Source organism: Chelmon rostratus, chromosome 5, assembly GCF_017976325.1.
Source record: "Chelmon rostratus isolate fCheRos1 chromosome 5, fCheRos1.pri, whole genome shotgun sequence".
Lineage (NCBI taxonomy): Eukaryota > Metazoa > Chordata > Actinopteri > Chaetodontiformes > Chaetodontidae > Chelmon > Chelmon rostratus.
In genome coordinates, this window is record NC_055662.1 from 21376474 (window position 1) to 21390864 (window position 14391).

General features: G+C 42.0%; 1 protein-coding gene across 1 annotated transcript in view; it reads right to left on the reverse strand.

Moving 5' to 3' along the window:
- The window catches only part of dnah10 (dynein axonemal heavy chain 10), a 34642-nt gene that overhangs the window by 18658 nt on the left and 1593 nt on the right, over positions 1 to 14391 (reverse strand). Inside the window, exons 5-34 of the mRNA XM_041936452.1 lie at positions 14053 to 14210; positions 13579 to 13809; positions 13175 to 13365; positions 12859 to 13057; positions 11212 to 11406; positions 10946 to 11116; positions 10437 to 10613; positions 10167 to 10325; positions 9889 to 10028; positions 9635 to 9786; positions 9385 to 9549; positions 9085 to 9292; positions 8832 to 8988; positions 8253 to 8732; positions 7995 to 8153; positions 7783 to 7899; positions 7576 to 7678; positions 7292 to 7470; positions 6974 to 7185; positions 6623 to 6783; positions 6278 to 6507; positions 6075 to 6197; positions 5749 to 5982; positions 5443 to 5666; positions 5080 to 5349; positions 4792 to 4975; positions 4538 to 4672; positions 4019 to 4171; positions 3603 to 3791; positions 3181 to 3327 (exon numbers count right to left, since the gene is read on the reverse strand). Coding sequence (XP_041792386.1) covers positions 3181 to 3327; positions 3603 to 3791; positions 4019 to 4171; positions 4538 to 4672; positions 4792 to 4975; positions 5080 to 5349; positions 5443 to 5666; positions 5749 to 5982; positions 6075 to 6197; positions 6278 to 6507; positions 6623 to 6783; positions 6974 to 7185; positions 7292 to 7470; positions 7576 to 7678; positions 7783 to 7899; positions 7995 to 8153; positions 8253 to 8732; positions 8832 to 8988; positions 9085 to 9292; positions 9385 to 9549; positions 9635 to 9786; positions 9889 to 10028; positions 10167 to 10325; positions 10437 to 10613; positions 10946 to 11116; positions 11212 to 11406; positions 12859 to 13057; positions 13175 to 13365; positions 13579 to 13809; positions 14053 to 14210 — 5603 coding nt within the window. The remainder of the gene's footprint in view (positions 1 to 3180; positions 3328 to 3602; positions 3792 to 4018; positions 4172 to 4537; positions 4673 to 4791; positions 4976 to 5079; positions 5350 to 5442; positions 5667 to 5748; positions 5983 to 6074; positions 6198 to 6277; positions 6508 to 6622; positions 6784 to 6973; positions 7186 to 7291; positions 7471 to 7575; positions 7679 to 7782; positions 7900 to 7994; positions 8154 to 8252; positions 8733 to 8831; positions 8989 to 9084; positions 9293 to 9384; positions 9550 to 9634; positions 9787 to 9888; positions 10029 to 10166; positions 10326 to 10436; positions 10614 to 10945; positions 11117 to 11211; positions 11407 to 12858; positions 13058 to 13174; positions 13366 to 13578; positions 13810 to 14052; positions 14211 to 14391) is intronic.

Genomic DNA, 14391 nt, shown 5'->3' on the forward strand with positions numbered 1-14391 from the left:
TTGGACATGAGGTCCGGGGTCCTTTGAAGGTCCTTAAAGAGCAGTTGATCACACCAGAAAAAGGGGTCACACATATTCCAGAATATGTTGCTAAGCTCAAGGATCGCCTCCAGCTAGCCTGTTCTTTGGCTAGAGAGGCCCTGACTTCTTCCCAGGTGAAGATGAAAAAACACTACGATCAGAGAGCGACAGCCCACTCATTTCGGCCAGGTGACAAAGTCCTGATTCTCTTGCCTGTTTCTGGTACTGCCCTCTCAACAAAATTTTCTGGTCCTTATGTTATAGAGAAAAAACTCAGTGACACAAACTATATCATCAAAACCCCTGATCGCAGGCGGCGGACCAGAGTGTGTCATGTCAACATGATGAAACAATACTGCTCCAGAGAAACCCGGAATGAGTCATCTACAGATCACAATGTACAGACTGCTGTCTCACCTGTGGCTTCCATCTCAAAGGTGAGCTCTCTTGATGAAGATGGTGATGATGAGTTGGTGATGCACAGTGCTACACCACAGGGGGCAAGACTCAGTAATACTGAAGTATTGTCCGATTTGTCCCACTATTTGTCTCATCTCTCTGATGACCAGCGTTGTGATGTTCAGAAGCTCATCGGTGATTTCCCTGATTTGTTCAATGACATTCCCTCACAAACGTCTGTTATTGCTCATGACATTGTTCTGACAAACCCAGCACCGATAAAACAGCATGCATACCGGGTCAATCCCACTAAGAGAGAAATCATGAGAAAAGAGGTTGACTATCTCCTACAGAATGGCTTTGCAGTCCAAAGTTCCAGTCCATGGAGTTCTCCTTGCCTTCTTGATACGAAGTCTGATGGAAGTCCAAGATTTTGTACTGACTTCCGCAAGGTAAATGCTGTCACTGTTCCTGATGCACATCCGCTACCACTTATTGATGACTGCATTGATGAAATCGGTCCGGCACACTTTGTCAGTAAACTTGACATGTTAAAGGGATACTGGCAGGTTCCTTTAACTCCGTGTGCCTCTGAGATTTCGGCTTTTGTGACTCCTGACAGTTTCCTCCAGTACACTGTAATGCCCTTTGGTCTGTGCAATGCACCTGCTACTTTTCAGAGGCTAGTGAGTAAAGTACTGGGAGGTGTTTCGAACTGCAGAGCATATCTGGATGACGTTGTGGTGTATTCAGATGACTGGCTTAGTCACATGACTACACTGAGGGAAGTCTTCACCCGTCTCTCCAGTGCTTCTCTTACTCTGAACCTTGCCAAATGTGAATTTGGAAAAGGCACTGTGCTTTATCTTGGCCAACAGGTTGGACGAGGACAGGTGCGTCCTGTGGATGCGAAGATCTCTGCCATCACAACGTTCCCCACTCCTACCACCAGAAGAGAGTTGCGTCGTTTCCTGGGGATGGCTGGCTACTATCGCCGGTTCTGCAGGAACTTCTCCTCTGTGGCCGCTCCACTGACCGCCTTAACCAGTCCTTCAAAACCATTCAGTTGGTCCAGTGAGTGTCAGCAATCTTTTGAAAGTCTGAAAAGTCTTCTGTGTTGCACTCCTGTTTTGTCCGCACCCGACTTCTCTTTGCCCTTCAAGCTGGAGGTTGATGCCAGTGCAGTCGGAGCTGGGGCTGTCCTTCTGCAAGAAGACCACCAGGGCATCGCTCATCCTGTGAGTTACTTTTCACGAAAGTTCAACAAACATCAACTCAAGTATTCTACCATCGAAAAAGAAGCTCTTGCCCTACTGTTTGCACTGCAGCATTTTGAGGTGTATCTCGGGTCCAGTGTGAAGCCTATCCAGGTTTTCACAGATCATAATCCTCTCGTGTTTCTCTCCAGGATGCAAAATCACAACCAACGTCTGATGCGTTGGTCCCTAATTGTTCAGAATTTCAACCTCACAATCCGTCATAAAAAGGGATCTGAGAATGTCCTGGCTGATGCCTTGTCACGTGCATTGTAGTTGTGTATGTAAGTGGTGTTGAATGCACCCTTGATCTTGTCTGCTCTTGGAAGCTAAGCAAGGGTAGGACTGGGTAGTAGTAGGATGGGGGACTGCCTGGGAATAGGCTTAGGGGCTGTAAGCTTGGTTCCAAACATTAATGTTTGGACTTATATGGGTGGGGGTGTTACGTGCAACAGCAGCACTGTGTTTTTTGTGTCTCTTCTCCCCCTTCCCTGTGTTCTTTCCAGGTGATTACAGTACTAATACACACACCTGCGTGGGCTGGCCCTGCTTGCGATTGGTTCCTGCTGGCCTATCACAGAGGGGAAGACCTTTTAAAATGGAGGACGTTGCTGGCCCTTCTCGCTCTCTCGCCATTCTTGTGCTGATGTTGCATTTGTTTAGTTGCGTGGTGGTTTTTGGCTGTGGTGGGAGGTTACTTTTCTATTTGGGACTAGGTAAGTGGGTGCCCGATACATTTTTACACACACACAGGTGATTCCACTGTCTAAACTCACTAGGCATATTGGTTGTGCCACCCCTGTATTATTTTTGAGATGTTCCTTTGTTAGACAAGTCAGGTAGGCATTTTGTTTGTGTCTTATTTTCGTTAGACAGTTCAGTCAGGCCTACTTTTGTTATATTTATTTCATTTGTTTCGGCACAATCACTTTGTCCCATCCTCCCCCACCTGAGTGTTTTTTTTGTTACAATAAACCACACTTTTTTTCACTTCCACTGTGACTTGTTCATTTCTTGATTGTCGTGTTGTCGTCTGCCTGGGCTGACCAGGTGGCCGTAACACATACCAAAAAAAAAAAACTATTCACATACATATACACACAAGCGTTCTATTTTTTAACATGGTGCTGAGTGATGGTAATTTTACCGGAGAAGCCATACTGTAGCCCTGACTGAATGAACTGATAATAATATTATTTCCCCAGCGTGGGATTGATAAACTGTTATCTTATCTTAATGAGCAGTAAAAATTTAAGTAATAATAAAGTGCTAGATTTTACAGTGTTTCCTTCTGATGTTCTCTGTGGCATCTGCAACCTTCCTTGTTGCAAAATGCTCCTCTAAATCTTGCATTTGGCAACATAATCAAATTACCAGTATTTTCCCAACACCAATTAAGCTTCAGTCTACACCTTAGGGATCACAAATAAATACCTACTTAATGTCATATTGAATTATTTACTGTATGAAAATGAAACATGAAAAATTTTTCTTTGGTCTCTACCTCAGCGAGATCTGGTGAGCCTCTCTTCAGCTCTCCTGCCATCACAAGGACAGATTTCAGGGCTCGTAGGCCAAAGTCATAATGAGACTGCTTGGATAGCTGCTCACGAGCCAATTTATACAGCACTGTCATCTTCTTTGCCAGCACCTAAATTAAGCAAAGTTAAAGAGACAAAATCAATAATAATAATCAATATGAAACTGAGATAGTATAACATTTTTTCATGTTTATTTGAAAAACTTTTCACACTTAAAAATCTAACTAATCCATTATAATGTATCCTTGTATTTTCGAATTACCTGTGAACACTAATATAAATCTTGCACATTACGGCAATACATGTTTCATTATACATTGCTCAGGTTGAGAGAATCAGCTAAACAGTAACAATATAATTTGTGTTTTGTGTGTGCCCCCTTTACCTTGGCCATCAGGAAGCCCTCAGAGAAGAGCATGATCTCACAAATTTGCTGCAGGTCAGGCACAATGACCACCACAGGTCTGAAAAGGGCTTTGACTGATTCTGGCAGCTCTGTGCGTCCTGCATAACCTGGGTTCATGGTGATGAAAATACCCATGCGGTCGTCCAGACTGATCTCTTGCCCTTCAAACTGATATACATAGTGAAAAGCAGGAGGTTTGGGGAGGAATAAAGGTCAGCTAAAAAAGAACTCAACTTTAACTAGAAAAGTGCTATATAAATGCAGTCCATTTACCATTTAAATTATCAGTAGTGAAATAAACTTCAATCTTCATGAAATATCCTTGCATTTATATGAAAAGTGGAATTATTTTTGATGTATTCATTACTGGTTCTGCATAACTGAAATAAACTTACATGAAACCTTTTTAGGTGCAGAATGAGAGCATTGCGGATAGTCTGGATTTGGGAGGAGATAACTGACAACACTGAGGCATCGATACGATTGAACTCATCAAAGCAGCCCCAGGCTCCACACTGGGCAAGGCCAGATAAGATCTTGCCCACAGCCTGCACACAAAGAGAAGAGAAAATCAAGGAAAGAAGCTAGTAACAAAAACAAAAAACTCAGAGTTGCTACTTTGTCCAGCAGAGTACAAGGAAGGAAGTGCATGATCATACCATAAGCACACATGCTTGATGATTACAGACATCCTCGACTATTCAAGAGATGTGGTTGCATTTTCACATGTGACATACACATTGGAGTCCCAAACAATGTACTTATATAAAAAATTTATAAATTAAGATATTTACCGTTAAAAAAACCAACACACAGCAATGTCTTAAATGCGAATTACATTTTCACTAATTCCTGTCTCAGGAAACGTTAGTTTTGAAATACTAAGGTTGGCTCTTCAAGTGTAGGCTTCTTACCATGTAATCCATGCCCTCACCACAGTTTGTAACCACACACAGCAGGCCTAAAGCCTTGGCCAGATCTTTGGTGGACTCAGTCTTTCCTGTACCAGCCGGTCCAGCAGGAGCTCCACCCAGGTACATGGAGAGGGCCTGCATCACAAACACACAACCGTATATAAACATCCTGTTGTCAAAACAAGCTAACAGAACAATTCACATGTGTTTTATTGATTTTTGTGGTTGATACAAATTTGTAAAGTTTCTCAGACCTGTGTGATGGTGAGGTAGATACGGTCTGTGAGTGGGGTTATAACCAATCGACCATTCAGCCCCATATATTCATAGCCGTAAGAGAACGAAGCACTGCACTGACGCACAAATAGGTTGTCATGTTCCCTGACCCAGTAGAATCTTAGTTGACTTTCCCACTCAAACTCTCGTGCATCCATTATACTGAAAAGAGAATTAAATCTTGAGTGTATTGGAGTTCACCTTCAAACACATGAATTATACTGTCATGTGCAACAAAAACTAAAACTGGCAAAGATTAAGTTTACCTGTTAAACACAAAGTTGTCTACAATGTCTCTTGCATGGACATCGATGATTAGCACAGTGTTTATCTTTCGTCTGTCATTTTTCTTCATGGGTTGTGTAATGCGTGTTACCAGCTCATCAATCTGCTGGTGCATTTTCTTAGCATAGTTCTTCAGTGCTTGCTTCTCTCCTTTCTTCACATTTTTAAAGACATCCTCTACCTCCCAGGTCCACCAAACTTGATTGGCAGCCAGCACCACCATGCCCTGGTACAGCAACATCCAATCCACCCTGAGAGACATGGGAGTGAAAATCTTACTGTGACTTGTTTGCACACACAGACACCAGAAAAACTGCTCACACACATGTAGTATCTACACATACCTGCTCCTGTCTTCACAGTAGTGGAAAATTGCTTCCTTTGTTATGAGTCTATTAGTCTTCCTCATCTCCAGTAGTACTCCCATCATCCACTCCTCCACCCTGCCCTCCACTAGGACAGGCTTCCTCAGCTCCATCACCTCACCTTCAGCAGACACCATGGCTCCAACTACTGTCTCCCCATTGCTTTCCACGTCGAACCTCAGAGATGCTATGTTGTCATACATCTTGTGGAAGAAAGAAAAGAAAACTATCTAGAAAAATGTGTCACACACATGGCAAGCAGTGATCATCCTCAATCCCGGGTACCTTTATTATGTGCTCCTGAACACAGGCAGGGTCACTACTCCCCAGAATGCTGAGCAGTTCATCATCAGAGATGAAGAAGAAGCGAGGAAATGCATTCCGCTTGGAGTCCAGGTAGTCATTAAGACTCTTCTGGCACCTCTCTAGACCATCACTCAGGGCCTGCAGGTCTGTTACCCGGTTGGGAACCAGGCAACACCGCTTAATGTTTGGACTCTTCACCGTGTCACTCATTATCTACATAAAAATAATAGTAAGACAATATTATTTGAGATTTCCAGTGACATGGTACTTTTCTTTCATCAGGCTAACATTATGGAGACACTCACTTCTTTAAACTTTTTGTCAATGTTATCAAATTTCTTGGCTTCCTCGGGTAACTGTGAGCGTAGGTCCCCACCGATGAATATGCTCTCTAGGTACATCCATTTTTGTTGTACTAGCAACCATACCTGTGCAAGAAATATTTGTTTAAGCCAGGATTTTATAGATCAGCTTCACTGTGATGGGAGATTTGGCCACTCTCACTGACCTCTATGGTTTCACTGATAAGGGACAGGTCTTTTTCCCAGTCATGTACGGTGTCAAGGAAAGGTCCAACAAAACGGCTGCCTGCCATGCTCTGTAAATTCATGGCATCATTGTCCACATTCAGCAGGATCTCGTCCACTGCACCCAAAACAAAACCACGTTCCTGGGTGCCTTTAAAATAGGGCAACACACTGAACTTCATGTTTTCCCATGTCTCCACCACCTCCTTCACTCCCTGGAAGAACAGATAATAAGCATTTTTATTTCTCAGTATTTCTGATTTCACTGTTAAACTGATGCAACTGATCCCTGACTCCAGTTTGAGACAACTGAAAAAGACCTGAGCTTGCCTTCTCAATACTGAGCTCTTTTACAGCAGAAGTAACAATGTCACTTATGACATTTGCATATTTGTGCAACTCCATAGCAAACATGTTCTCCAGAGTGAAGCTGTCAGGGTTCATCTCAAAGCTCGTACTGGTCCTTTCCATCAGTTCCTTCCAGTGTCTGAGGCCGGAAATATAAAAAAAACATGTTCATTCAGAGTGTTTCATTTGATCTTATCACACTGACCATATTTACATATTTATATCCCCAACATACATTTTTAATATTTAATACTCTATTGTTAATTGCCATTTGGTTTTGGCGGTAACATTTATTCTAGTTAGGTTCTGGTGTCAATCTGCAGACTGACCTGTCTCTGAGGGCCTCATTCTTCAGGTCCAGCAGAAGAGGCAGAGACTCTCTGAACTCTTTCATGCGTCCCTCTAGGAAAAAGGCCACAGGTAACCCCCGCACATCTTTGGGCAGCTGCCTCAAGCTTTTGATGAAACCCTCAACACCCTCCTGCAGTAGCTGGATGTTTAAATCCACCCACAAGGTCTGAGACCACTCTGTCTTTGCATCCTGAACGATGTAAGAACAAAAAAAAAAACAACACTTGGATCAGAATTATGCGTAATGTGTCCCCATATGCAATTTTAAATTTTAACCGACAGCCACCATATCCAACCTTCTGAGCTTTATAGACATTATATATCTGTCTCAAGCCCTTCATGTCCTTCTGAATGTTGATAACTTCTGGGTACAAGGTTACTGGTAGGTCCAACAGCTTTTCAGCATTCGCTAGCTCCTGCCGTTCTGCCACTACCTTGGCAAGGTCAGCCTCATATGTTACCATAATGGTCAGGCCTGCAAAGAACGTAACAGAAAGACTAGTTCCTCCACTGCACCTCAAGATTTAATGCCACATATTACTGTTTTGTGTATAACAACTAAAGACAAGGTTCAAAGTACCTTTCTCCAAATCCTCTCCCACAGCTCCAGGACCATGCATGTTGAAGCTTTCAGCAAAGATAGACAACTCCTGCTTAAACTCTTCAATCTTCTCCTTTGTAATCTTTGATTGTCATGGAGGGAGAATAGGAAGAGTAAGTATAGATTTCTAAAACACTTTTCATTTTCTGTTTAGGCAGATTGCGTTCTGTGGGTTTGACGTCTTACCTCAGTAAATGACTTCTTGACATCTGTCAGACTTCGATCCACTTGTCTGGATTCTGTAGACAGGTCACTCCACATCTGGCCAATTTTGGCTACCAGCTCCAGTTCTTCCTCTCCAACCTACACATAGAAAAAAGAGCACAAAAATTAAACAACGAACACAATCTAAACATTTGCTTTCAAGGGACAATAAATGAACATGAAACACACAGTACCTCTATTTTGTACATGGCCAGTGTTCTGTATCTTTCCTGGATATCAGTGAATCTCATCTCCACATCTAGAGACATGTCCCTAATATCTGAGATGGTGCTTAGGACAGACTTCAAGTCTTCAAAAGTGTCAGGGCTCTGTTTCAGCGTCGTAGAAAGTTGCTGTTGTATGAAAAAGCAATAAGGATAAATCACATATAAAAATCAAAGTACATTTACTGTGTAAGCATGTGACACAGACAGTGTAGCATTATTCAATACCATGAGTTCATCTCTCAAGTTGAAGAGATCCTCTTTGGCAGGCTTGTTGAGCAGGCTACCGAGTGAACTGATCCAGGACACAGCGGCCTCCTGCACTGTTTGAGCCAGAGGCTCCAGGTTTAGATGGATGATGTGCTCATTCTTAAACAGAGGCTCCAGCATCACCTCCTGATTGATACGAGAAAGGAACTGCAGTTTATCATCATACATAACACAGGATGGCTTTCTTGCAGCAAATTTTTCATTGACGATGGTTTTGTTCCTTTCCCAAAGGGGCCGATAGCGTTTCCAGTGGTTAAGGTAACGATCCACTGAGAGGAGCAGCCTCTGGATGTTCTGGGACACTGTCATGGCACTCTCATTTATCTGAGGATGCTGCCACACATCACTGCAGAAGCTAAATGTCACCAACTCCTCTTCACCATCCACCTGTTGTGGTGGACACTCAATGCAGGTCCCACGCATCCAACGCACAAATTGCTGAAAGAAAAAATATGGACAGAAACACATCGTCTTTATTAGATTCCCAATATGTCTTTTTTCTTGCAGTGATACTGAAGAGAATCATGATGATCCCACCCTGGTGCTTTCTACAGAGTCCCTAATGCACTGCATGATCAGCCAGTAGATCTCATTGCTTGGAGGCTGCAGCACAATCTTGGGGGCAGACAGGATGGCATCAGTCTGGAAAAGAGCGGTACTTCCCATCAGCGCCATGTTGAAGCCCTGAATGTTCCTAAATGTGAAAGTCAACAAGAGGGATGTAACAATGGTTGAGACAGATATTGTGACGCATTTCAAGTAGGTAACTTCAAAAATATCATGTAATTACCTCAGCACCATCTTTATAAGGGAGTCTAGCACCTTGCGTTCCCAGTACATGTAATAATCTGCCATGCAATTGGCCTTGCCAGTGCTGGTTTCCATGATTAAATATTCTGTCTTAGTGATGAGGGGCCCAATGTCGACATACTTCCTTCTCAGTAAATTCACGGTCTTGGCCCTCTCTCGCTCAATGTGTTCACAGAACTCCTTGACACCTTGGAAAAACATGCAACAAAGAGAAAATAAGCTTAAATTCTTATACAATAATCATCATAAACAATAAATAATATCGTTCCATTATTTCTACCTGGTAAGTCATTTGCTTTATCAGGGACTGGAAACTTCAGCAAGTTGGCCATCACCATGGATTGCAACTTGGAATCAATATCTCTCTCATTCTTCTGAATCTGACTGACAATTGACTCAAACTTTGAGACGGTCTGAAGGCCTTGCTTGATGAAGCTGGTGATACCTAAAACCAAACAAACAATATTAATTTCATCAGAGTGTGGATAAATCAGTTTACTCAGACATTTCAGCCTCTGCAGGCGCCATACCCAAAGAAGTCCAGTTGAGTCTTTTGCATCCAACAAGCATTTCTTCGCTGACTGCTTTGATCTGATGAGCCAGCATGATAGTTTTTGTCTCGCTCAGGCTGTCCATTACAGAGTGGTAGCAATTGACAAGTTTGTGCAGATCATCAACATAACTAAAAACCAAGATTGAAACAGGTCAGGCCAGAAATTAAATCAAACAGTGGTCTTGTGGTTTGGTAAAAACTCTATACTCATTTACTGATGAATATCATTACCTGATGAATTTGCCCTCCTGTATAGCAACACTTTCAGCAGAATAAGGCACAGAGAAGCCCAGTGCCACAAAATTCTTTGTCTCAGAAATTATTTCCCTGATCTCTGGAGCAAAGTTCACAATGTATCGCACACCCCTCTGCTTGCTGCTTTCAGTTGGTGGGACATCCTTAAAATGACAAAAACCCAAACAAATGAGAGAATAAGAATAGTTACTTTATCTGTATTTTGCACAATACTGAGTAACAGCTATAAGACAGTAAATACAAAAAATGCATACCAGGTCTGCCTGGATTTGATTTTCACTGGTAATCATGACCAACAGGGGTTTTTTCAATAGTAGTGGCAAGTTGTGTTTTGTCTCAGCCATCCAGTACTCATACTTCTGCAGCTCATACTGCTTGATCTTCACTGCCATTTCCGTGTACTTGTCCTTGGTCTGAGCAGAATGCAAGAAAAGTCACATGAAGGCTTTCAACCACACTTTGGTGACTAAACAGTTAAAGATTTACACTGACCTGTACAGCTGTGCAACAGTAAAATAACTCACCACTTTGCACTGCTCACTCTCCAGCATCTCTGGCTCTTTCAGGAAGGGAAGGATGGTTTCTTTGATGCGGTGTAAAAGAGATTGGGCCCATCTGATGGCTCCTGCCACAGGAGGCTCATCCTTATTAAGTGGTGGATTGTCCTTCTTTTTCTCAAAGATTTCATTTATGCTGTCCACCTACAACAAAGACAAAAAGATTTAGGCATTTTACCAAGATGCTTGAGACAGAATTTAACATCCAGGTTTTATATGGATTAAGCTCAACCTTGATCTATCAAAGGTATAGGGAATTTAGTTAGTTGCAGTGCAGTGTAATATTGCAAGCCAATTTGGTTTGTACCCTTACTTACAGTACAAAGTAGGTCATATCACACAACACATTCATGGACTCACTGTTCTTCAACTGAAGCTTTGTGTTGGTCTGACATCATATCATTTGCTAATTATTCAAATGTAACTGCAAAGTCAAATATCAACCAGGACTTTTTCTTATTTTCATAGTAGCGTACCTCTTTGCAATACTGAGTCAGGATGTCATTAAACTTCCTCATTAAGTGGTTGCTGATGGCCTCTCTGCAGTGGATGTGTTTGAATTTCAGGAGCATGTCAAAGGCAGCAGCTGAGGAGCGCAATATCTTAAAAGACTGATCAAAGAAGATGATGGTCTCTCCCTCAATTGCCTGAGTAGACACATGTAAGAAATTAATCACCTTTAAAACTGAGGCACAGCACACAGAATCTTACACTATCTGCACACCAGATGTCCTAAACTCACCTGGACCGTAGCATTGAAGTCTTGCATGATCATTTTCCAGCTGCTCATCTTACAGTTGTTGAAAGGATTAAAATTGACGCTCTCAATAGGCAAAACCAAACTATCCACTCTGCTCAGCACTTCATCAATGCTTTTTAGGTCACCGGTCACACTTTTTAGCTCTGGACCAAAGAGGTTAGAGAATCCTTCCAAAATCTGCACACAAAAAAACAAAATACAAATCTAGGGAAACTCCTTCAGAAAAACTAAGTTGGTTAGTCATGGGTCCTGGGATTTGTTGGTTGCCCATTTCCTGTTATATTTTGAAGTACTTGGTGGTGATCCTCAACTCTTCATCAACGTTTACAAAATAAATCCACCTCTTCTTCATCAAACCTGTCACACCGCGGTGAGGTTTGTCCCGTCTTGGGTTTTTGTCTTGTTATTTCCTGTTTTTATTTTGTGAACCTAACTCTCCTCTCGTTTCAGAGCACTTGCCCTCCCTCATGTGTCACTGGTGCGTCCTCCTGATTACCTATTGTCTCCACCTGTTGCCTATTACCCTCCATGTGTTTAAATAGTCTGCGTCTCCCTTGTCCCGTGCCAGTGTGTTTTTCGTCAGATGGTCATTTCACCCGTGCCCCCCAAGATCCACAGCCATAGTTCAAGTTGCCAAGTAAGCCTTTGATCCTCTTTTGTGTTTTGAAAATTTTCATAGTCTAGTTCTGAGTTTTTGAGTTCCTTAGTTATTTCCTTGTATAATCATAGTCCTCCTTGTGAGTGTTTTTTTGTTGTTCAGGTTTAGTAGTCTTTGTCCTAGATATTTCATAGTCCTCCTTGTGAGAGTTTTTCAGTTGTTTTAGCCTAATAGTCCAGTATCGAAATTACCTCGTAGCCTTATCATTATCCTCCTTGTGAGCGCTTTTTGTTTCATAAATTTTCAGAGATAATTGTTGATAGTTTTGTTATTTTTCCTCCTTCTGGAGCGATTTCTGTTTTCTAAATTTTATAGCCTCGATCCCTCTCTTCAGAGCGTTTTGTGTTGTTTTTCTTATAGGTTAATTTGTTCCCTCATGTTCTGGCCACTACCTGGTCCAGGACGTGTCAATCTAGAATAAGTTTCATAGCCACTTGCTTTCACGTTCATCGAAGAGGTCACTGGTTGTTTTTGTGTGTACAATAAAAGCCTGTTACGTTGCCACTCTGCACCTGAGTCCTCTATTCAGTCCCGGCCTGACAAAACCATTCTTACGAAAATTAAATAAGGAGGCTGAGCTCTTCCGGCATCCAGGGAAGATGCATTTGCGAGACAAAGGCATAGCTAGCTAGCAAACTAGCAAAGACGCAAACGAGCATTGATGCTAATGCACTCTAGTTTTCATAGGTTATACAATGTTACAGTGTTGGATATTTGCTTAGTGTTCCTGGACCTGGATTTTTGATATTTGCCTCCTCCGTGTTAAATTTGTTTGCCTGGTTGGACCGCCCTATTCAGTTTTGACTCTTGTTCTCTGCATCCCTGTAAACCTTTGTACTGCTGCGATCTGCTTTAAGCATCTGCATTTGGGTCCTTCCTCTTGCTTATCTGTTACCCTGCTTGTACATAACATACTTTATATACATTCATATGATCAATGAAAGGTCAATATGAAGCGTATGAGCACTGACCTGCAAAACATTGTACAGGTCCTGGCAAACTGAGGCCATGTAATCAGTCCTCTCAAACAGTCTCTTACGGTCAAATTCCCAGCGTGAAAACCTGCCTGATTCTTCAATTTCAGCCCGCATCTTAAAGTAAGATGACTTCCAATGGTCCAGAACCTGCTTAGCATCATGAACCTTGGATTTGGCCACTTCTCTCTTATCTCTGTCCAAGGCACAGCACATAGTTAAGTCATACTAAAACCACAACCAACTTGAATGAATGACTGACTGAAGTCTATTAAAAACCTTCAATGTAAAATTTAAATGTATCCACACAAACCTGAATAGCGTTTGGACATCAATGGCTTGGTTCACACGTTCACACAGCTGCCAGGCAATACGCTCCATCAGAGGGACCATACGCTCATCTGTGTTATAGTGCCAAGAGAGCATCCACACAATTTGCAGGCTTTCCATCAGAGCAGGGATGGTCTCCATGATCACACCAAAATTGGCTCCAGTTGCCAGATTCTACAACAGACAATGGTAACTTTTACAAATGAATGTGAGAATAGAACAATTACTGGTTGCAGTCAAAATATTGATTAAATATTGCTGGCAAGTATGTAGTTGTAATTACCAGCTCTTGGGAGTTACACTGTTCATTATCAGCACAGAAAAGAGTAAGTCAATGCAAAGAATACTCAGCAAGAATTTTTAAAAATTTTTTTAAAAAAAGTTCACCATGAAGTGTCTTTCAAGTACGTTGAGGTACCGTGTATTATCATCTGCCTCCAAACGGTATTTGTTAAGTTCAGCGACTGTCTCCTTCAGGGTCTGAACAATGCCGGCATCTGCTTTGTTCATCACCTCCAAGATCTTCTTTACCACAGGCTGTTTAAGCTGCTCACTCAGAACACTTAAGATGGATACGCGCTCGTGCCAAAAAGCTATCTCAGCCAAAGGCCCAGGTGTCTGGAGGAAAACATAAAGTGAATTTTCACATTGGTCTACAGATATGACGAAGTATGTTTTATGCTTTCTTCTACCCATTAATTTCATTTTGAGCTGATGGGGATTTAATTTCTTGGTAACATTTCTAAACATCTGAATGCTGGGCTTGACCCTAAATCCATCAGCTGAAGTTAAAGCTCTTTAACTGTCATACCACCAAACCTGCCTTGGTTTAAAATTCAGAATAAAGGGAGAGTTACAAACCTCTGGCTTTCTGCTTAGCTGCTCCTCTATAACAATGGTAATCTGAGTCTGCCAGTTCATCACACACTGCTCCAAGTTCTCAAACATCTCTGGATTAGAACGCAGTACATCCACCTCTTGCTCCAGATCTAGCTCAGGGATGTGCAGTCTAAGCTCATCTGCAACAAAAAGACTGATCTTCAGATTGTACTGTTTATCATGATATAACATTAACAACATTAAATATAAACACAGTGTAAGCCTAATGTAAGCAGTGCTTACATTTAGTCTCCTGAGGAAAAAGTGCAAGAGGACATTCAAGCAGCAGGGACAGTTTAAAGTACATAATGTCCTGTCATG